Source organism: Brienomyrus brachyistius, chromosome 10 (genome assembly GCF_023856365.1).
Source record: "Brienomyrus brachyistius isolate T26 chromosome 10, BBRACH_0.4, whole genome shotgun sequence".
Lineage (NCBI taxonomy): Eukaryota > Metazoa > Chordata > Actinopteri > Osteoglossiformes > Mormyridae > Brienomyrus > Brienomyrus brachyistius.
This window is the reverse complement of record NC_064542.1, coordinates 29,462,253-29,484,034: the sequence shown is the minus strand read 5'-3', so window position 1 is coordinate 29,484,034 and position 21,782 is coordinate 29,462,253. Positions and strand designations below refer to the sequence as shown.

Genomic DNA, 21,782 nt, shown 5'->3' with positions numbered 1-21,782 from the left:
CTGGAGCAGGTTTGGAGGGGGGGGGGTTAGGTAACTGACACCACAGAGCTTTCTGTTATCTCACCCTTATCCAGGTACTGGGTTCAGATCTGAGCTCCACCAGCCGTGCTCATGAAAGCCTGAAAGCCTAAACTTTCTAAAGAGTCTGAGGATCGATATCAAGCCCCCCCCCCACCCCCGCCCCCGCCCCACACCCCCACCTGGGCCCCTGCTGTCACCCCGCACCCAGGGGGCTAAATACCATCTCTCTGTTTAACAGCACGCACAGGATGTCGCCCAGCTGCTCTCCGACGTAACAACACGTGAACAGCCTGGAGGGGGGTGGGGGCAACTTTAAGAAAATAGAAGAACATAACTGCTCCAGGGGGCTATAATTTAATTTTCAAATCCTCCGATTGCTTTTAAATGACATTAATCAACACCCCAAACTATTTCCCATATCGCAGTGCACTCAGCCAATCTGCATTTTATGTTCAAAGTTGAGTGAAGATTTGCTCGGAATAATAAGCAGTTTCCTTTGAGAGGTCTGAAATATATACTTATAAAACAACAATTAACTAATAAAAGGAGGGGGCGCCGCGGGAATTGCAGATCCTCTCACCAACAAAAGGATTGTCAGGTTTGATTGCTCAATTTATCTTTCCATCCTGCTACCAAGCAGGATTGGCGCCCTCTCAGTCCTGGAAGGAGCCGTATGTGTAGCGTGCTGCGATCTTTGCCACCAGCAGAGGGCCCCGGTAGGGTCAGCCCAGAACATGGCCGCCCTGGTGATCCCCGGGATGCAGAGAGGAGAGTTTGTTTTCTGAGGAGGCATCTGAGAGTCACAGAGCCCGCGGCAGTGCCTCAGGCTATGGCGGGTTTTTCGTGGCCGGGGGGAAAGGGGTCTCAGGGCCAAGAAGTCTGCAAACTCAAAACCCATGAAAACAGAGCAGCACTGAAGCACCATCAGTCCAAGGCCAAAAAACAACAAGATCACAGGGGACTGTAAATAAAGAAAGGACACGATGTACAACTCAGTGCGAGTTACTCTCACTGTTATACTGTGCTCTGTTACTCTTACTCTTACACAAAGCTCTGCTACTGTTACTCTTACACTGAACTCTGTTACTCATACACAGACCTCTGTAACTGTTACTCTTACACTGGACTCTCTGTTACTGTTACTCTTAGGAAGCATTTTCTGTTACTCTTACACAGAGATCTGTTACTGTTACTCTACACAGAGCTCTCTGTTACTGTTACTCTTACGAAGCTGTCTCTGTTACTCTTAAACAGAGATCTGTTACTGTTACTCTTACACAAAGTAGTATACTATTACTCTACACAAAGTAGTAACTATTACTCTACACAAAGCTCTCTGTTACTGTTACAAAGCATTCTCTGTTACTCTTACGCAGAGTAGTTACTGTTACTCTACACAGAGCTCTAAGTTACTGTTACTCTTACACAGAGATTTGTGTTACCGCTACTCTTACAGGGATGAAAAACTTTTTTTAATAAATATATGAATATATGAAAATTTTGCACCAAAATGAAATCCCCCTTGTTATTCTGTCCTTTGGCAAAGGGTGCAATGACACAGTTACACAATCCCCCCCCCCCCCCCCCCCCACATACACATTTGACAGCATTTGCATGTGTCAGACAGCAAATTACGAGTTTTCAGGGGCACGTCATAAGGCTGGGGGACCAGGGCTACGAAATCCCACAGTGGCAAGCTAGAGACGCTAACATCATGCCTTCCGGAGCAGTCCAGCTGTAAGGAAGGCAGTAGCTTGGTGACAAAGCGGAGATCCACTCTCCCACCCCTGATCCTGATCCAGCGTGATCCTCTACAGAGTGAAAATCCACTTTGCCCCCCCCCCCCCATTCACGAGCGATCCTCATCAGAGCAGCCTCACGTTTAACCTTGCAGTGAGGAGGGGCGATACGACTGTGATAAAGATTTACAGCTTTAACTCACATCATCAGATCGCCCGGATGCCACAGGAAAGCAGGCATGTCGGGTGTGTGCCGAGCCATTTGGCAGACTGACTGAGAGTCGGTCAGCTTCGGGGTGAAGACGTCCTTCGGGTTTGCTGGGGGCAAGGCAATCAGAGATTGTGTGTGTGTGTGTGTGTGTGTGTGTGTGTGTGCTTCACTGGTGCTACACTGCACAGCCAAATGCCTAGACGGGTAATTATCATTATGGTAATTACAATCACAAGAGAGACTGCTGTTGCGGGTTGTGGTGACACTCCGAGGTCTCTCCCTAGAGAAATTTCTGGAATGTTCCTCATTTTAAGGACGTTAGACAACCTGCTTAGAGCTGAGCAGTGGGGGGGTGGTAAGCACACAGCCTAAACCTATTGCATCATCGGGGGGAGAGAGGGAACCTGAGATACTCCCAGCAACAGAAGGAGGCAAGTTCCAAAGCCACAAGGAAAAAAAAGACGCCGTCTCTTTAAGGCGGAGAGCCAGCGGCTGGTTCGCGCCAGACCGCGAGCAGCTCCGCACTGCCGCCACCGTCGCTGATTTTTAATAACTCTGCCGGCAAATCGAATACATTATCAATGCTTGACACTAACAAGGCTCTTTCCAATTATCTTACTTTATATATCATGCAGATGCTTGCTTTTTATTTTAATAACTTTATAATTGTCGCCGTCTCTGAAGGCAGCCTTGCGCCACGTGCCGCCGGTGGCGAGAGTCTGACGAGGCCACGGCGAATTAACGGGTGCGAGTGCGACACAAAGGGGTGCCGTCACTCAAGTCTAGATCAATTTGAGATAAGGATCCAGACTTGGCACAGCCAGCCCACGTGAACCTGTGACGGTAAGCTGGCATCGACCTGCCCCCTTCACAGGCGGCAGCCAATGGCGGCACAGGGTCCGGAGGTAGCCCCGCCCCCTCCCAGTATGGCTCACGTCTGCCATAAAATTACCCAAAACGGTATCTGGTTTGGTAGGGGCAATGCTATCCGGTCTTGAGCCATTGAGCTCCCGCAAGCCCGAATGGCTGAGCCCGGCATTAAAGGGGTTAATAATCAGGGGTATAATCAGCTTTAAATCAGATGCACCGGCTGGAGGAGGGAGGGGTGGAGGACTCTGACTCATGCTCTGACTCCACCTCTGCCTCAGGCTTGCACACGCGGCACTCGTGCCGTGGGGTACCCCGCTGGCGGACGATTCGGCTACAAGCCGCACACCAGACTGCTCGCGTTTTTCATGCCGACATAATAACCAATTAGCTGGTAAACAGTTTAGCGTGTGCGTACGAGAGCATGTGCTTGCAAAGTATCAAAACACAAACACGTGCTTGTCTTTCATTTTTCCAACGATGTTTTATTCATCTTTTTGAGGACGAACGGCAGTTAAACGTCGGGCCAGACTACCAGAAGCGCTTTTAAGTGTAAATGACTGTGTGTGTGGGTGGAGGAGGTTGTGCATGTGGGGGTGCGTGATTTTGCTGATAGAACCAAATCAGACAGTGGAGTGGGAGTGGCCCCACCCGGCTGGAGGACGCGGAGGCTGCGAACGGACCCACCTTGCACAGGAAGCTGATGTTGAAGCCAAAGGTCTGGGCGTTGCGGGAGCCTGCATTCATATAGTTTCCCATGAGCAGCACCATCTCCAGCAGCCGGGTGAATCCCTCACTCTTCTTTAGCTCCTCGCACGCCAGCGTCACGCTCATGATGTCGGGCCGGATGTTGTTCACCTGCTCCTCGAACGTCAGCTTGAAGAGGATGCCATTCAGGCGGGAGCGGAGCATCTTCACCGAGCTCATCTGGAGCAGAGGAGTGAAGCGTGCGTCAGTCACGTGACAGGAAATGGACAACGTCTCCAACCACAGGAATAGATGGTTGCACGAAACCTGCAGGTTTCATACTAGCATCCCAATAGGCCCTGAACACAGAAACTGGCATGTGGATTGTGGTACAGGTCCACCGCACCCGCCGCTGGCCGGGCAGTTTGGGTCGCGGGAACAGATTTGAGTGAAGCTCCCCCCCCCAACACTTCACAGCGAGTCGGGTCTGATCTGAGGAGGAGTGTGAAAAGAATCAATTAGGCACGGCGGGCCATTAAAAATAAGCTGCGCAAGGTTTTGTTCCCACATTTGGAAAATTGAAAAACAAAGAAAAAACGCTTTTGGAGAGCAAACGGTACGAAAGAAAAATGATGTCCAAGGAAAAGAAACACATTTGATTATAAATAAAATCGCTTCTTTCTTGGCCAACGTGGATGTTCCCAGAGAGCGAATCCCAGGAGCAGGCGATGCACTGCCAGACATGGCAGCCAGAGCGGGAACACGGGCATCAATCGGGCATCAATCGGGCATCAAACTGGGCAGCTTCTCGCAGAGCGCTACTCAGTCAGGCTCCTCTGGCCCCCAAGGCTGGCGACATGGAGGGCCTGGGTCACCATGGTTACTCCGGGGGGGACTTCATCCCTGTACAGCCCTGCTTTCCGCCCTGCTGCGTTTCTGTGACGGACGCCGGTGTCTAGTTAATTAAACGCAGCTAGTGATGGGGAGTAACCAGCCGAAACATATGGGGAAGGTCACTGGAACGTCCCGCAGGACTCCAGAAGCTCTAGAGAAGGTGCCTCGTCTTCATCCTTGCTTGGGGTTGAACACTCCAGTCAGAGAGATGCAAATATTTTTATTTTTTGCCGCGATCCGAGCTCACGTGTCCCCCGGCGGCTGCCCGGGTAATGCACCTGGACAGCAGATTAACGGCTCCGTGAGAGTCGGGCAGAGGGATTAAAAAGATGAACGGGGCAAGAAGAAGAAGCAGGGAGAAAGTGTGAAGGTTCTGTTTGTGGTGTCTTTTAACATTTACGGTGATAATTCATTCATTCACCGAGCTGACACCGGGATTTGGCCGGCGTTAACATTTAAAAGGTGGCCTGCATAACCTTTCCGGAACAGACCGCAGACATGTCAGGGTGGGGAGAAAACAGCCCCACCTCCGGTCGGAGTACAGATGCACCCCTGCGTGTCACGAGGCCTCGTGTCCACCACAGACTGAGCGGGCCAGTAAGGGATGCCCGGCGGGGCGTGAAAATGCAGCCAGCACTTTAAATGGGCTCTCAGTTCTAATCAGGCCCGGTAAGAAAATCCAATCGTGCGACTTTATTATTCATCAAAATGTTCACTGCCTTTGTCAGTGGCAACCAGAGCTGCCCAATTCGACTGGTCATAAAAAATGCCCTTTATATTCTTACACCTTTAATTATACATCACTGCACTCTTTATATATTGAATAGCGCTGATACCGCAGCTGTCCTGAAGGGGGGGCCACTGTACCTCCCTCCTTCTGTCCATCTCGCTCCCTCTTTTTATGGATTCGGTCTTAATTTCCTGGTTTCCTCCCAACTACACACTACCAAAAACCTTAGACTGATTCTGTGGAAATGGGGAGACCAGTGCGTCATTAGGTGGGGGGTGGGAGGCAAGGAGGCGGAGAGCGCAGGCTGAAAGGGAGTAAAAGCGAGAGTCGCTGGGTGAAAGAGACAGAGAAGGATGTGCCGGAAAACTCTCTGCAGTAAACTTTTTTGGATGGGGGTGTGAGGGGGGGGTCAGGAAGAGTACAGAGAGACGCGTGAAGCTGACAGCTGCCATTCGACGGGGTGGAGGAAGGGGAGCGGGGCGGGGTGGGGGAGCAGCAGTGGGACTCACCACGATGGCGAACTGCTCGGGTTCGCACAGCGTGTCGTACTCGCCGCGCAGCTCCGCCAGCGCATTCAGCTCCTTCTGCTCCGGAAGATTCTTCATCAGGTTCTGTGGAAAGCCCAGCGAGAGCCCCCCCAGTCAGTCCGGCTGGCTCCCGGCCTCCACGCGGAGAGAGGGCTCCTGCAGGCCCACTGCGCTCCTCAGGGGGGCGCTCATTTGGCACCGAGAGCCCGCAGAGACCCACGACTTCTCTGAAATAACAGCCGCCTTTACCGCTCTCTGCCTTCCTAACGCACGTACAACCCAGAACCTCCCGGAAAGAGGCAGGTTTAGCTCCAATCGCCAGCTAAAGGGACAAATCTTGTTTAGACTCAGTTTCATAAGCCTGCCTGAACCAGAATCAGGGGTAAATGACAAAGGTCTTCAAATGTGTTTCGCTGCATAACGCATCTCTGCCTAGAATTATGTACCCATCATCCAATGCTGCAGCGCTGGTTCCGGCCTCTTCCGACACTCTGCTCCATTCCCGGCACCGAGCTGGAAATGACACGCGTGGCTCGGCATAAACAAATCGGCACATGATGAAAATGTCTCCTTAAAACAGGCGCTCTTCATTATCCGTAATCACGATCCTGTAGGCCGGCCATGGAATTACAGCATGCCACGTGTCCTCGTTATGCGAGCAAAACATGGCATCTCTCCCAGAACACGGGGGGATGGGGGAGGCGGGTGCTAAGAGATTTCCAGGGGGCAAGAAGGCTCATCTGCCCGACCAGAGCTGAAGAGAAACAAGGAGGGAGAGGAAGAAAGGCTGGACTCGTTTTCTTTAAATGTTAATTGAGCAGCAAAAGGTCACTGGAGTAAATTAAACAAAACACCTCACCTCCTTCTCCCTCCTTTTAAGTGAAATTGTGTTCTTTATTCTTTGCCTCTTATTGCTGACCTTCCCGTTGACGGGTGGAGAGCGGCTGCTGCACCCCATGACACCACTCGACCCCTGGTGACCCCCAGTGACCCCACAGAAAACCCCCCCTCCCCCCCCCCCAAGCCGACCTGCCTAGCTTGCCAAAGAAGCTGTGACCCCAAGGAGCTTCACGCCGCATTTCCCACAATGCAACACTTCCCTTATCTTGACCAGGACCTTCAAAAAAAAAAAAAAAAAAAAAAGATGGTGCCTGCAGCAAAGTCGGTCTGGGGTCAGGAAAACAAAGGGAGCAGTGGGAGGGGTGTGGATGTGCTGCCGCAGGCCATGTGCAGTGCGCAGTGTGCAGTGATCCTGGCCGCCGCCGCTCCATGACATGCCATCGTCACGCGCTGATTTTGCGGCACCTGTTTAGGATTTGAACAGCTGAAAGCCCCAGGTACAAGCTGGCCGATGTCCATTTAAGGGCTGGTAATTAGAGCTAATAAGAACCGAGAGCAGTGGGTGGAGCTTAATGGCCAGGTGACTCATGCAGACATCACTGGGGCGGGGCTTCCCGTCTTGAGAGGGACATGTCAGTGACGCCAGTGAGCCACGGTAATTCATCACAGCTGTCCCTCATTACTACTCAGCTTCGTTCTGGGCTAAGGCGGTCCGGCCGCGGTTTTTGCTTGAGGTCCAGCATAGCGAGTGGACGGCGCAGGTGTCCCCGCCATCCGGAACATTCCACACCTGCGTGACATATGCTGCCTGGAAGTATTCGCGATATTTACAGTCTCCCAGCAATAATGCATTTGGTGGATTTTTTCCATTTACAGCTATTTTGCATTGAATTGAGTTATACTCTAAATTTCCACTGCAACTTGAGCTGGGCGGGGCGGCGTTGTGTTATAGCCACAGTTAGCCAAATCGCATCACTGACTGGCGCTGATTGTCATTTTATTTTCTTTTTATGCATCAATCTAAAATTTAATCGCAAGTCAGTCCACCACCTTGGCTGGATTACAGTGCAGTACGGCTGCAAGACTCATCCCGACACAACACTGGGGATCTGAACACCCCCACGGTGTCCCCCGGTCAAATGAGTCTCTGGCACAACAGTCTCAGATGGTAAATGAACGTGCCTAAGAGCTTTGTGGCCTCTCAGGAAGCTACGGCTCCCAACCGTATAGATCCAGGGATCATGCCGTTGCCCTTGGCGACAGCACCCCAGCGATCTCTGCCTGAGACGGACTGCTCCTCTGTGACACGCCATGGATTCTGGGTGCCAAACATGCGGGGCCGCGCCAATCGCTGCCCACACGTCGCCAACGTGGGGGCTGTTTTTTTCTCTGCAGGTGTCTGTTGAACGGATAGGTTCAACATTTGCCATAGGCCCTTCGCCTGGAGGGGTGAGTGGGCACTATAATGCTCATTCTTCAGCTTTTATTTTTCCTTCCATTCTTATATATATTTTTTATAACCTCCCTGAGTCATGCAGCACTACACCTCATGCTGGAGAAGCTGTCAAAGGCCTCGTCGGCCATCTGACCCCCCCCAAATGAGTGGTACCTCCATCTGTGAGAAATTACTAGAAGCCTCTTGAGACCAGGCCTGAGGTGGGGGGGACTTTCAGCATCATTTTAATTACTGTGACTCCTTCCGGTCCACCTCGGCGACAACAGCAGGCCATGAACATGAGACGGAGCGCAGGAGGGGTGCAAGGTGGGGGGGCGGGGGGCGGGGGTGAATGAGTCTTAAGAAAATGAGGGGGACATGGTGCCATGAAAAAAGACACATTAAGCCAACCTCTCATCTTCACCCTTTCCTGAAGAGGGCAGGGGAGCAGGCTGTGCTGCGGATGGCCGCTGCTGGTCACTCATTTCCATTTCATTGGTCTGCTGGTTAGACAGAGCAGTGCCGGGCCCACGCCGCCTCATGGGCGAGTTTGAGAAGCTCCGCCCTAAAATGCATGCTGCGATTGCCACTTTGAAAGGCTCATTATAGGAGCAGCGGGATTCTGCATGATTTGCCAGTGAAAAACAGGCAATCCCTCCCCCATGTGGGGGACTGTCGGCCTCTGGAATCAACGGGAATCATCAAGGCCTGAGGACTGCTGACATTCGGAGATTAAATTAGCAGTCTAATCAGAGGACTGTCTTTTCTCCTGGAAAACACTGTGTGAATACAGTGGGCGTGGCCTTCGTAGTCACATGACCGCTGCTGCATCAAGTCATGCAACCCATCCATGCTGCCTCCCCCACCCCACTAACACCTGAGCGCGGACACTTTGAACAATACTAACAAGCAGGTTCTCATATTTTCTTAGCCCCACCCCCACACACCCATATTTTCATCATCATAATAAAGAATATTCTTTTTTTTATTCGCACTTAAGTTGAAGCAAAGATTATTTCCACGGAGGCAATGGGAGCCCAGAGTCCAACCTCTCTGACAAAATTAAATTCACCACCCCTTGTTTTGTCTCGCCAGCAAGGAATAAACCCCCCACTCCCCCCACCCCAGCAAATAAAAAAAAAAGATACAGGGCCAATCTACAAATTTCAAATTGTAGATGGGGGGGGGGGGGGGGGAGGGTAGGCCAATCAATAACAATGTTCTCCAAGCAATAAGCTTTTTATGAAAGCAGAAGAATTCAAACAGCAAGAAGCATCGGCGGCCGGGGGGGGCTGGGGGGTGGGAATCACGCTTGACCGCCCCCACGAGGGCACGGTAAGTCAAGTATGGCTTAAGAAAGAGAGCATTCGGTTAACAGGAGCCAGTCAAAGGAAATTGCCGGGCTCTCCCTGTCTCACCAGACACCTCAGACCCCAGCAGGATTCATTACGCTTAAAGGAAAATCCTTTCTGGTTTCTTCGGTAATGGGACAAAGCGTTTGATTCCCTATTTCTCTCCCTAAATGAGCCGTCCACAGCGGCGGCGGCGGTAGCTTCGGCGGGTGCGAGCAGGGAGAGGATGGGGGATGGGCTTTCTCAGGGTGCCAGTAATCAAGAGCCAATCGCATCCCTTCAATTAAGGGAATAAAGAGCGGAGAGGCTGAACGTCGCGGAGCGGACGGGAAGGAAGCACACCTTTTCGGAGTCGCATGCCTGAGTGCCAATTAGGGGCAGTGTGCAGCGGTGGGGGGGCGGGTGCAGGAGATGAACTCCCCCTACTTCAAAGACACACGGATGAAAATACAATCTCCAGCCCTATTCTTAAAATCGGGGGCCTCCGTTATTACTGGTGGGGCACCCGAGCGTCGTTTCCGCATCAAATCACCAGAATCGCGTGTACAGAACCGTTTTTCACATCTACAGCAAAACAAGCCCTTTAAAATCCCATTAGAAGGGGATTTCATGGGGAGTGTGTATAAATAGCACGCCGCAGCCATCTCCCCCAACTGCAAAGACCTTCTGTTTCTATAATTAATAAAGGTGAAAACGTGCCGTTTCGCCACGCTCCCTAACTGCGATAAACAATCTGCCTGGTGGAGGGCAACGGGGAGAGCGAGCGGATCCAGAGCCAGGGTCCGTGCTGCAGAATTCCTGGCGCCGGTCGGGCCTTCTGGATGAAGTTTGGTCACGACACATCCGTAAACGGAGGTAATTACAAATGCAAAAAAAAAAAAAAGGATATACGTCTATTGCAGCTTCTGTCAGCTCATTTCTCCAAACGGCTGCCAAGCTTGACACCTTGGCTGGCAGAACTGTTGGCATAAAACTAATCTACTGAACAGCACTCCAACATAATCCAATGGGGAAGGAAACACCAGGAAGCAGGCTAACGGGGCGGCAGCGAACAGAGCTTCATTATGACTGCAAAGTGACAGGCGACAAACCGGGCTTGACACATCCGAAATCGCATTAAACTAAATGAGAAATAAAAAATGGATTATATTTGGGCCGGGAAGGGATAGAGTCGGCAAAGCTGACAGACCTGGCGTGACATTAAATTTGTCTCTCAAAAGAAATTTTGAAAAATTTACGGAGCACACCTGAATTCTCTGTCAAATTTTTTTGCCTAATTTAGTGGAAGGATTTTAGTGCGGCGGGTGGGGGGGGGGGGGGGTGAATGCTGTCACAACACGTCATCTCTGGAGGAGATCTCGCACAGCCCGCGTACCCCTGGAGTGCGTGGCCTGGTGGCGGTGGGGGCGTCCGGACCCGGGAGCAGGAATCGGACGGCTGATGTACTGATGATAGAGAGCGTGACCACTGGTGGCTGATCAAAGCCCGAGAGGGGGGTACTTACAAATGCACGGTAAAGCCCCCCTGCTCCCGGGTTGCCTCCCGAAGATGGCGCCCCCACCTGAGCCGGATCTGTCCGGAAAGGGAGCCCTTGGCCGTGAGAAGTGCTGCCTCTTTAACCCACACCGATACCAACACCTGCCGTTTTTCTGCTGCTTTCATGAACAGCAATACCCAACCCCCCCCCCCCCCCCCCCCACCTCCTCACCCCACCCATCTTACTCTTGAATCAGCGGACTCTCACGGGGGTGCTGCCTCAGGACTTCAATGACCTTGGCATGGAGGAGCACCTCCATCCATACACATCTTCTGCACCCTCACCCCCAGGTCAGGAGCCTGTAAGAGGTTTCACCCCCCCACACCCCAAGAATCTCCTTCCCCGCACATGGACCACAGGTACAGGTAAGGCAGTGTTAATAAATGGCCCATTTAACTAATTAATAAATGTATAAGGAATTAAATAAGTAGCAACCGCAGCAGACCTGTGCCTCTGCCTCCCACCCTGTCCCTCGTGTCCCCCGCCCCCCCCATCCCCTTCTGGCCCTTGATCATCATAATGCATCTCATATTGCATCGTTAAATTAGCATTTGATGCAGTGGGGTGACGCACAGCTTACTGAAATGAAGCTTCAATTAAGCTTCATAGATGGGGGGGGTGGGGGGGGGGAGCGCCCCAGTACTTATCAAACCGTTTGACTTGCCAATGTGCCAACCTGCTGCCCAGAACAGGGGGTTTGGGCAGAGCTGGACGGGTGCTAGCAATGAGGGAGCAGGAGGCTGTAATGAGGGGCATGAATATGTATGGGGGGGTAACTGACAAACATGATAAACAGTCAACTGCAGCCGAGTCAAACTAAACTTTAAAAAATGACGATGATCTGAAGTGTCTGGGGCAGCGTACAGGCCCTTCCAGCACAGTCCACCCAGAGAGGGAGCCCCTGGTGGCCACTGAGGGTGCTGCACTGCTTTTTGTGGTTATTTATAGCTTGTGGATGTAGCCTGACTCATGAGCGCATCCGGAAAAACCAGCAGCGTGATGGATTAGATTTCAGGCCACAATGGCAAATACAGGCAAGTTTTATGTTTTATATAGCGCCTTTCCCAAGTGGCCGCTCGGAAACAGTCCCCACATGATAGCCAAGTCATGAATAAGCAGTCGGTGTTTGAAAGTGATTGCGGCCGTTTTGTGCATCAGTAGTGCCCACTGGCACAGGCCCCTCCGGGGGGACAGGGGGGGGGGGGGTGTTTAGGTGCGCTCCCTGCAGACTCGAGCTGGACTAACAAGCACACTGGGCCGCACGGCGAGGAGCAGCTGCCATCGTAGGATATATTTATTGCTGCACTTCTGCTCTTATGGGCTTCCTCTGCACTGCGGGTTTAACGAGAGACACCAGCGCAGCCGAGGGGCCGTGTTAGGAGGGCTGACACCGCCCAAAGCGCGTCGGACCTTGGTGACTTTCCAGGAACCCACACCTTTGCGGGTTTTACACGCTCTGATGATCAGCGGGGGTGGGGGGTGATGGTGCCTGGAAAAACTGCGCTGTGCTTAATTATTCACATGACCTGCTCGATCACATGTCCCAGTCTGTCACATGACCTCTGGATGCCACACAATAGGAAATAAGCATGATGTGGTGAGCATGTGATCTGATGCTGGTGTTGTGCATTGCACTGGAGGTCCCTCCAGAGGGCATTACAAACACCCTGAAAGGGGTTTTACAAGCAAATGAGCCCCGTTGCGACTGAAGGTCATACCCAATCACAGTGGGCATCTGTCTGGTGAGCTATGCACATTTTTAAACGTGCTTTTAAACCTAATCCCTCCTAACTACGCTATTGCAAATGTACAGCGAGACTGCAACTTGAACAGGTTAAACAGAGAGCCAGGCATCTGAGGTAATGACACAGGGGAACTTAGGCAGAAATCGATATTTGCAGAGAACCTATGGAAGAGAGACAGCCATGCTTGGATGGTCTCATCCAGAGTGAAGACTCTACCTATGCTCCCGTCAAAGCGGCCAAGCGATCGATAAACACATCAAGTTCATAACAGGGAAGAGTCGGCCTGTTCTAAGAGTCTGGGGTGGGGTGGGAGAGTAAGAAGCCAGTGCACGGGGGTGAAAGACTGACGGCTTTTTCAACGCTGTGAATTCTGATCTTTGGTGGAGAGGGGTGAAGACAGCGAAACGTGGTGATGAGGATTCTGAGCAAAGACTCGGCACAGAGGACCGTCCCCGATGGGGGAATCAGCATGCTTGCGGGGCACAGACCAGGCCCAGACAAGCCAGAGATGGACAGACGCTTAAATCATTCATTTGCTTTGTTGAGATTTTCACCTGGATGCCTTTTATTTCTGCACCTATCCACAGCTCCTCTGGAGGGAACGTAGTATTTAATTCACCTGCCGTGCGAAGTCCGTGCCCACCCCCTGCGACCGCGCTGATCAGGAGGGGCACGTAAACTCAGCCGGGGTGAAAAGAACGAGGTAATAAAACACGGAGCCTGCGGATATCAGCGACAACAACCATAAAGAAACAAGGAAGAAACCACAACATCTTCCCGATTGCCTGCAAGTAGCAGACAAACACAGTGAGCACTCAGGCTTTACAGGACATCCTCTCGGCTGCGTTACGCCCCGAAGGTCAGGCCAAAGGCTTGCCTTCTGGGAAACACACTCGCTCTGGGCTGCGTCATCATCCATGCAGGAGGATGCCTTGGGGCATACTCACACTCTGCCCGGCTGCCTTGTACAGTGCCGGATCGTGATTGTCCCCCCTCCTCATTCCCCCGCTGGTCTGTGCTCACACTGCACTTAACGATCATGGCTCGAGCACACTTCCGCCATTACCGTGCAACTTTTTTTGTGTTCAAGAAAAATGGAAAGAAAGCGTTATCACACAGTACAATGGAGTTCATGACTAATGTCCTTTCTTTGAGTTTATTTGGAATCATTTACGGAACAATAACATACAGCCCTCGCAGATTTATAGAGCATGCAATGCAGCGATTTTCATTTTATCCTGCTGCACGTTTAAGAAGATTTTTACGATGATACAGCAGCCCCGTAATTTACGAAATACCTCTGTGTTTGTCTGTTGCATCGAGAGGTTCCTGGATATTCTCGTCAGCCCAAATTTCCAGCAAACACTACGCCTGTCTGTTACTGACGTCCGCACCACTGACGCCATGTCCGAGTTCCGTGCTTGAGAATGGTCAGCAATCATACTAGACTGTCCAACTGAACTGCTCAAAGAAGTGGGCTTGGGTATGGTGCGGCGTAAATACACCCCACAGCAGTACGAAAACGCACAAGAGTAGTCCGACATTGCTGGGGGGTTATCCGCCCCCTCCCACTGACAGCCTCTCTCTGTAGATCTGGGATATGGAGGCTGGCAGTGTCAGACACTGCTTACAGTACGGTGGCTAACACCATTAGCATCCTGCTAGCTACACGGGATAGGAGCGAGCAGTAAGGACACACCAGGGAAGCCTTTCATTTTCTCTATACACAAACAAAATCATTCATAACTGTTTCCATGCAACATTGCTGCTAAGGGACAGAGAACAGAATGAAAACAAGAAAGACTGAGAATAAACAACAAGCTCCACATGTAAAATGTGCAGCATATTACATATTAACTTGAAATAGAGCAGAGAGCTCTCTGGCAGGAAAAGGCCCCCTCCCCTCTAAAACCTCTTCTCCATTCCCCACTACATCTTTTCAGCATCCTATCCAATATTACAAACATTGGCCAACATTAAACCCCACGACTCAGATATTCTGCAACATCAGTCGTAGAGGCTATACCATCTGCTTAGCTCTACTGCAGATAACACTGTGAGCATGAAAGGACCCATACCTGTATCTCTGACAGACCAGGCTTCACCCCCCATACCTGTACCTCTGACAGACCAGCCTTCACCCCCCATACCTGTATCTCTGACAGACCAGGCTTCACCCCCCATACCTGTACCTCTGACAGACCAGCCTTCACCCCCCATACCTGCATCTCTGACAGACCAGGCTTCACCCCCCATACCTGTATCTCTGACAGACCAGCCTTCACCCCCCATCCCTGTATCTCTGACAGACCAACCTTCACCCCCCATACCTGTAACTCTGACAGACCAGCCTTCACCCCCCATACCTGCATCTCTGACAGACCAGCCTTCACCCCCCACACCTGCATCTCTGACAGACCAGGCTTCACCCCCCATACCTGTATCTCTGACAGATCAGCCTTCACCCCCCATACCTGTATCTCTGACAGACCAGCCTTAATTCTTCTCAATACCTGTATCTCTTAACAAAACAGCCTTCATCATTCCCAACACCTTTCTACTCAGAGAACTTCCATTTTGTAGCTATTAAGATCCAATCTTACATAAGCCCACTGATTTTTGCTTGGGAATGAATTTCTCAAAGCGCTCAGCAAAGGAACCCTAAGTTTCGCAGGAAATGGGGAGTGAAAGCAGCCAGCTAGGACCCGGAGGTGGCACAACGCGGGCAGACACGATCCAAACGGGCCCGCGCCTTGCCACCGATGCTTTTCCGGGCCACCCAGTCGGTACGGAGACGAATCCCACTGACCGACACCTGTTCAGTCCTAGCCAGTGTGGTGCCAATTACCTCGCCGTTCCCCACGGGGCTCGCAGTGTCTCACCGCTCTGCCAAGAGTCTGACCAAAATACCAGCTTTAAACAGTCGTCCACTGGGGCTCAAAAGTCCACATCTTTTAATCTGCTGCCTAATAAAGGACAAGGTAACTTTCCTTTTTACATTTTCTTCCAAAATCCATCGCAGGACGTCTCTCGTTTCCCTAATGCTTAAAAGTACATTACAAGTAATTCCTTCTGATAGGAGCAGAGGAACAATAAAGTCTTTTCAGGATGAAATGGAAATATTACAGAGACATGGGTGGAAAAGCTGGATGTAAAAGGAAGGGCGGGATTCAGGTGTGGGGACGCCGGGATGTTTAAAGCCGAGCCTGTAAGTCGAAACACACGCGTTCACTTACTCATTTTAAGCACCCAACTGATCACAAATTGGCTTTGCATCACGACTAAATTGAAATTATGGAAATACGGTGCTGTGCTCTAATTTCATAGGACTGAACAACTCTGTAATTGGCGTCGTGCGGAAGTCCGGCCTGAGATTCCCTTAGCGATCGCTTTGTAAAATTGATGTGATACACAGCGGTATTTCAAATCATACACCTCATTTAAAATGGCTGCCATTAAGAGCAGCTGGGCTGGGCCTCACACAGCAGCCCAACAGCACCGATCAGGAGCGGGGTGGGGTGGATTGGGGGGGGGGGGGGGGGGGTGGAGGTCGGGGACAGGAGAAAGTACAGCATCTCAGAGTAGCTCACACCCCCACCAATAGGAATTGTGTGAAATATGGGCACCTGTACCCAATGCACATTGTCGGGATAAGGGGGAGGTTTTGGGATAGGGAGGGGGTGTCCAAGTTTTTTTGCCTTCAATCTTTCAGGTGGCGACTGTGCCCCCACCCCTCCAATCTCAGTATCAGACACCTCATTAATAATCTCTGCACTGTTTTGCCAAGTCGTTCCGACACTGGCACAGACACAGGGAAGCGAACCAAACACCACCATTATGCTGGTTAAGCACCCCGCCCCAGAATACGCACTGTGGAGAGGGACCCAAGCCTGGAAGCCAGCGCCAAACCCACTTAACATGCTACAACGCTGGCAAGCGCCACATACCGGCCATATTCAGAAGCTACTCCCCCCGCTGCCCACCCCAGCAAAGGGAAAGCGATCCAGACAAAGTAATGTCATTGTTCTGTCTGCCGTTGTTTATAAAATTATTATTGTGTGTCCATGTTCACTGGATATTATCACTCTGCAGGCAGTGGGACAGTAGGGGGCGCCCTACTGACACCTGTGTTTTAGGTTCAATGTGTTAAGCTGCGAATGCAGGCTACCAGCTGACAGCCCCCCCCCCGCACCACACCCACACACATTTACACTCCAAATACAAGGTGGAAGAAATGGTCTATCCGAGAAGCCCACTCATCCCCCCCCCCCCGACACCCACAAAGCAGCAGGAACCAGCAGAGGTTCAGTGAGAATGGGGGTGTGTGGTGGAGGTGAAGAGAGGGGCAGATTGGCACCCAGCGGGGAAGCCCGCATGTGACCCAGGGGACATTACTGCTGAGTGTGGCCAAGCTTGGGGGGGGGCGGTAATGGGGGCCGATGCCCATCTCCGTTGACGGCACCACGCACCGTAACAAACAGTGGCCATTACGGGCAGCGAGGAGGGCAGGGGCACCAATTCCAGAAAAGGTTATCAAGCTCCTCCTCCTGTAGGCTGCGAGTTGAGCCAGCCCCCCCCGTGCCCCCACCTGCGTCTGGCTAAATTACGAGCCAATTAAAGGTTATCAGTGCTCCAAATGACAGTCCTGCAGAGACGGCTGGTGAGAGAGACAGCACCGACATGAGGTTCTGCCGGGCCTCTGCCAGACCCGTGGACAGCAGCCTCGAGACTGCTGCATCACACAGTGCTGTTTTTTAATCATCTGACTTATGTGCAGCTGTGTGTGTGTGTGGGGGGGGGGGGGGCACAGAAATGGCTGCAGCAGACCATACCCCTACTCATCTACATCTCAGCTACCAATCTGCAGACCAGGCGCCCCCTGGTGGCCCATTCTGGGAACAGCAGCTACCCCTCACTACCTGGTGAGTTTTGGGGGGGGGGATCATTCTAGTCTCAGATGGAAGCCATTAACCAAGTCTCTGTGCCCATGATCAGAAGATCTCCAGTCCAGTCCCAGGCCTCAGCAGAATAGTAAGGTGTGCGTGGGCCAAGAAGCAAGCCCCTTAACGCCCAGCGGCTGTGCACCCCACACAGGCTGACCCTTCTCCATTCCACCTGAGCTATGGAGAGCAAGACGGGCAAGGCAAAGAGAAGAGACCCAGAGTACCTCTACATGTGCAAATAGCAAATAAAGGATTCATCATTTATCATTGTCTAACCTGGTAAGACAAAAGGGCCACGGGACCGGGCGGGAGAACAGAGTCTGTCACACACATAGGCAGATTTATCTCACCTGGATCAGGGACTCGCTGAGTCGCTGCTCATCCACCTCCAGGATGATGTCCCGGATCTCCTCGTAGGGAAGCCGGAAAGAGCCAAGGAAGATTGCTGTAGGAAAGGCGAGGGTGACTGAGTCATTTATGCTGTTTGGATGGAGAGGGTCACCGAGTCATTTTCACTGGTTGGAGGCAGAGGGTAACAGTGTCATTTTCACTGGTTGGAGGTAGAGGGTGACAGTGTCATTTTCACTGGTTGGAGGTAGAGGGTGACAGTGTCATTTTCACTGGTTGGAGGTAGAGGGTGACAGTGTCATTTTCACTGGTTGGAGGCAGTGGGTGACAGTGTCATTTTCACTGGTTGGAGGCAGTGGGTGACCGAGTCAGGCTCCAGGGGCTACAGTTTGACAACCTGGGCAGGTTTTTGTATCCAGGAGGTCGGGAGGGTGTCCAGACTGTGAGGGGGTTGCCTGTTCCCTCACACCAATACCACCCCCCAGGTTTGCCCTCTACGGTCTGCTCCCCAGAGCTATATTAAGAAAGAACACCATGCAGAGGAAGTGGATAAAGTAATAATACATTTTTCACATTTATATTTAATTTTCATGTCACTTGATTACTTAATTGGGAAACTTCAGTGGGTGAAATCCAGCCTGGCGCCTGCGGCCCTCTCACAGGGTGAGGTGCTCACGGGCGACTTCGCCCAAATGCGCGTCTTGGAGACGGGAGCCGTCACATCATCTGTTGACCGATTAGCATAATTTACACTTTCAGAGTGAAAAGCTTCACTTTTTCTCGCCACAACAGATGAGCGTCATTATTTTTCCTGCACTTCCATCGGAAATTCATTAGGCCTTCTGCTTGTTTATTGGAACACTTTCCGGCATGTTCTAATGACAGGAATTGGATCTGTGTGTTCTAACAAAGGGCCGGTGAGACAGCGGGGCGCTGAAAGTTTGGAGAACATGGTCTTCTGAAAGTAGGAGCGTTTACAAGAACAACAAGCTGCATCTGACTGATGTAAGACTCTTGGGCTTGGGGTCCGCAGCCCCCCCACCCAGCCCCCCACCCCAGCCCGGATCTGCCGCATCTCTAGGGCAGAGTGGAATGGAGGAAAAAAACTAAATCTGTTTTTATAAGCAGGCCAGTGGGAGGTGGTGCTCAGTCAAATCAGTGCATGGGAGGGGGGGGGCATAAGTGCATCTGACAGAGTTTTACCACTGTTAAGATGGGCAGTGGGGCAGTGACATGGTGGCAGTTATCTTTCATTAAGGCTCCCTGGTGGTGTAGCTCCCAAAACACCGGCTCCACCCCCCTGCCCCCACCCTGTATCCAGGACCCTAGAGGCGGGTTCAAAGCATGTCAAAGAGTCCAGGACGGGATCCAAAAAAAAGTTTTCAGTTGCAGGACTTTGGGGCCTGAGGGCTTTGATATGTGCTTATTCCGGCACTGCGGGAACACTGCGTTTACCTGAGGTCACAGAGGGTTTCACCCTGAAGGGGGCGAGCAGGAGGGGTGGAAATGCTTTCTCATGCTCTCTCATCCGTCAGCTGCATGACAGGCCAGTGTTGCCAGTCAAGGCTGCATTAATTCACACACACACTTTCGGAGGACAAGTATTGAGGTTTTGCCACATGCCCTGCTCTTTCTGGCATATTCAGAGGTAGCCGCCAAGGACAGCATGTCCGTGATCAATGGCCGATTGACAGGCGTCGATTGGAGGGTTTACACCAAGGCTGTGACTACAAGGCTGACCCTGTCCTTACCTCTCGAGAGAACGGCACTCTTCTGCGGAATTACAATTTTATCTTCTTTTGGAAAAGCTGAGATATATTGAAAATCCTCTCTTATAGTGACGTTGGTGCAGGTGACTGGGCACGGTCTGGGGCGATCACGACTGTCTGCAAGGCGTATCGGAGAATGCCTGGGGGCTGCATGTACCCTGCACCCCCACGCGAAATCAGAGACCTGGAGCAGCAGCACCCCTCCATCTGATGGGGAATAGGCCTGTCGGTACGGCAACGGCCAAACAGGAGGATTAGCAGCTGAAGCGAGAGCCAGAAAGGTCTTGCTGTTGAACCTCATGAACGCTGTGATGCTCCCATATAACGTGTAGCTGTTTAAAATGGTGAGGTCTCCTGAGATCGCTAAGCAAACGTAAATGTGAGACCCCCTATGGGGATATGCAGAATTGACGCAGGCCGAAAGCAGACACCAGAGATGACAGGAGGACGGGGGGGTAATGCAGACATCGCTAATGCGCACAGCAGAGCAACCAAGCTGAACTGAAAGGAAAACAAAGGAGTGTGAGATAGGAGAGAACGTCACAGCAGAGGCAGAGAAGGGCCCGGAGAGAGACCGCCGGCGAGATCAAAGCCTGGCATGTGTTCATGTTCATGTGTGTCCCGGCATGTGCCTGCCATCGCGGTGTGGTGCCCCCCCCCCCCGACGGTAATTATCCCACACCCGTCATCAGCATGTAACTGGAGGTCAAACCCCGGGCCGAAGGGCAGGGTGACATTTCAGCTCTTTATCTCCTGTCTCTCCGTAGACATTTCATTACGGCCGTTTTACCAAGCTTGGTGTTGACTGCTGGATGGTCCGATTCGCTGCTCTGGAGAGGGGCGGGTGGGGGATTATAGGGGGAGGGGTCGCAGCAGGGAGGTGATGGTGGGCCTTACATAGATTCTGGGCTGTCTTGCCGTCCAGGATGCGCAGCTCTCTTGCCTTCTTCTTGAACTGCGCCACCTTCCTGTCGTCGGTCTCGTCAACATCCTTTCTTACTGTGGGGGGAGGCAGAGAGAAAGGAGACCCTTGATGTCCATAGCAACGGGGGCCCACAGAGGCTTTCAGTGTTTATGCACATCAGGCTGACGACCCCCCTAACCCCCCCTAGAAATGTGAAGTGGATAAAACAAGGGAAACGAGGAGGAGGAGAGACAGATGGGAGAGGTGGTGTGGGGGGGGCATAAAACACGAGTCATTCAGCCTGGGAGTTTCCAGGGTCTGGGTGTGTGACCTGGGATCAAGGGGGGGGGGTTGCATTAAGGGTAAGAAGTCACTGGTTCGGGAAATATCCCCTAACCCCCTCCTCGCCCTTCTACCGACTTTCACCCCCCCGCCCCCCCAAGGCAAGTTAAGGGTGGACTGGACCTCAGAAATAACCCCCCCCCCCCCACACACACACACACACACACACGAGGCATGTTGAGATGAGCCCCCCTATCAGGACCTGTTTCTGGATGGTCACTCTGACAGGACCTGTGAGTATCCTCACAAGACCCCCTCCCATCAGGACCATTAAAAAACTCCTCCTGACCACACTCAGCTGGGGAATTGTCACCGTGCAGCGCCTGCAGGTTTTAGCCAGAGTGCACTTTCTAAGAACCCTGTCGTTAAATCGCCGACCCCCACCCCGCATGGATCCACACCCCAGTGCTCGCTCTGCGGGGGCCGACGTGCCGCAGGGGCCACACTGGCTAAAGGTGGACACCTCCCCGATGAGCTGTGTCTCTAGGCCCTCTGGACCCCCACCAGCTGGTCTGCAGGAGAGCAGTCTGTCATGGTGATGGGAAGCCGTTTTCAAAGCCATGTGACCCCAGGGAAGGAGCCGGATGGCGGGGGAAGCTCACACAGCGTATCAGCCCCTGGCTGGGGGGCCTGTATGGGAAACAGAGCAGGGCCTCCTCCCTTCCAATCCCACTCTCGTCAGGCGACACCGTGTTCTCAGCAGGCATCCATCCACACATCCCTCATCACTCCATTAGCCCACCCCCCCCCCCCCATCACCTGTGATTCATCGAAAGTCTGTCCAATAATAAAAAAGTCGGCACCTCTCTGACTGAAGGTAACTCACCAATCGTTGAGCTCTCATGTGGAGCTGAACCTACCCTCCACCCCACCCCACCCCAAATATTGCTG

General features: G+C 52.2%; 1 protein-coding gene across 1 annotated transcript in view; it reads right to left on the bottom strand.

The window, feature by feature from the left end:
* The window catches only part of diaph2 (diaphanous-related formin 2), a 251,640-nt gene that overhangs the window by 91,196 nt on the left and 138,662 nt on the right, over positions 1-21,782 (bottom strand). The window contains 4 exon segments of the mRNA XM_049027740.1: positions 3,490-3,765; positions 5,659-5,760; positions 17,879-17,973; positions 20,543-20,644. Of these exon segments, the coding sequence (XP_048883697.1) occupies positions 3,490-3,765; positions 5,659-5,760; positions 17,879-17,973; positions 20,543-20,644 (575 nt within the window).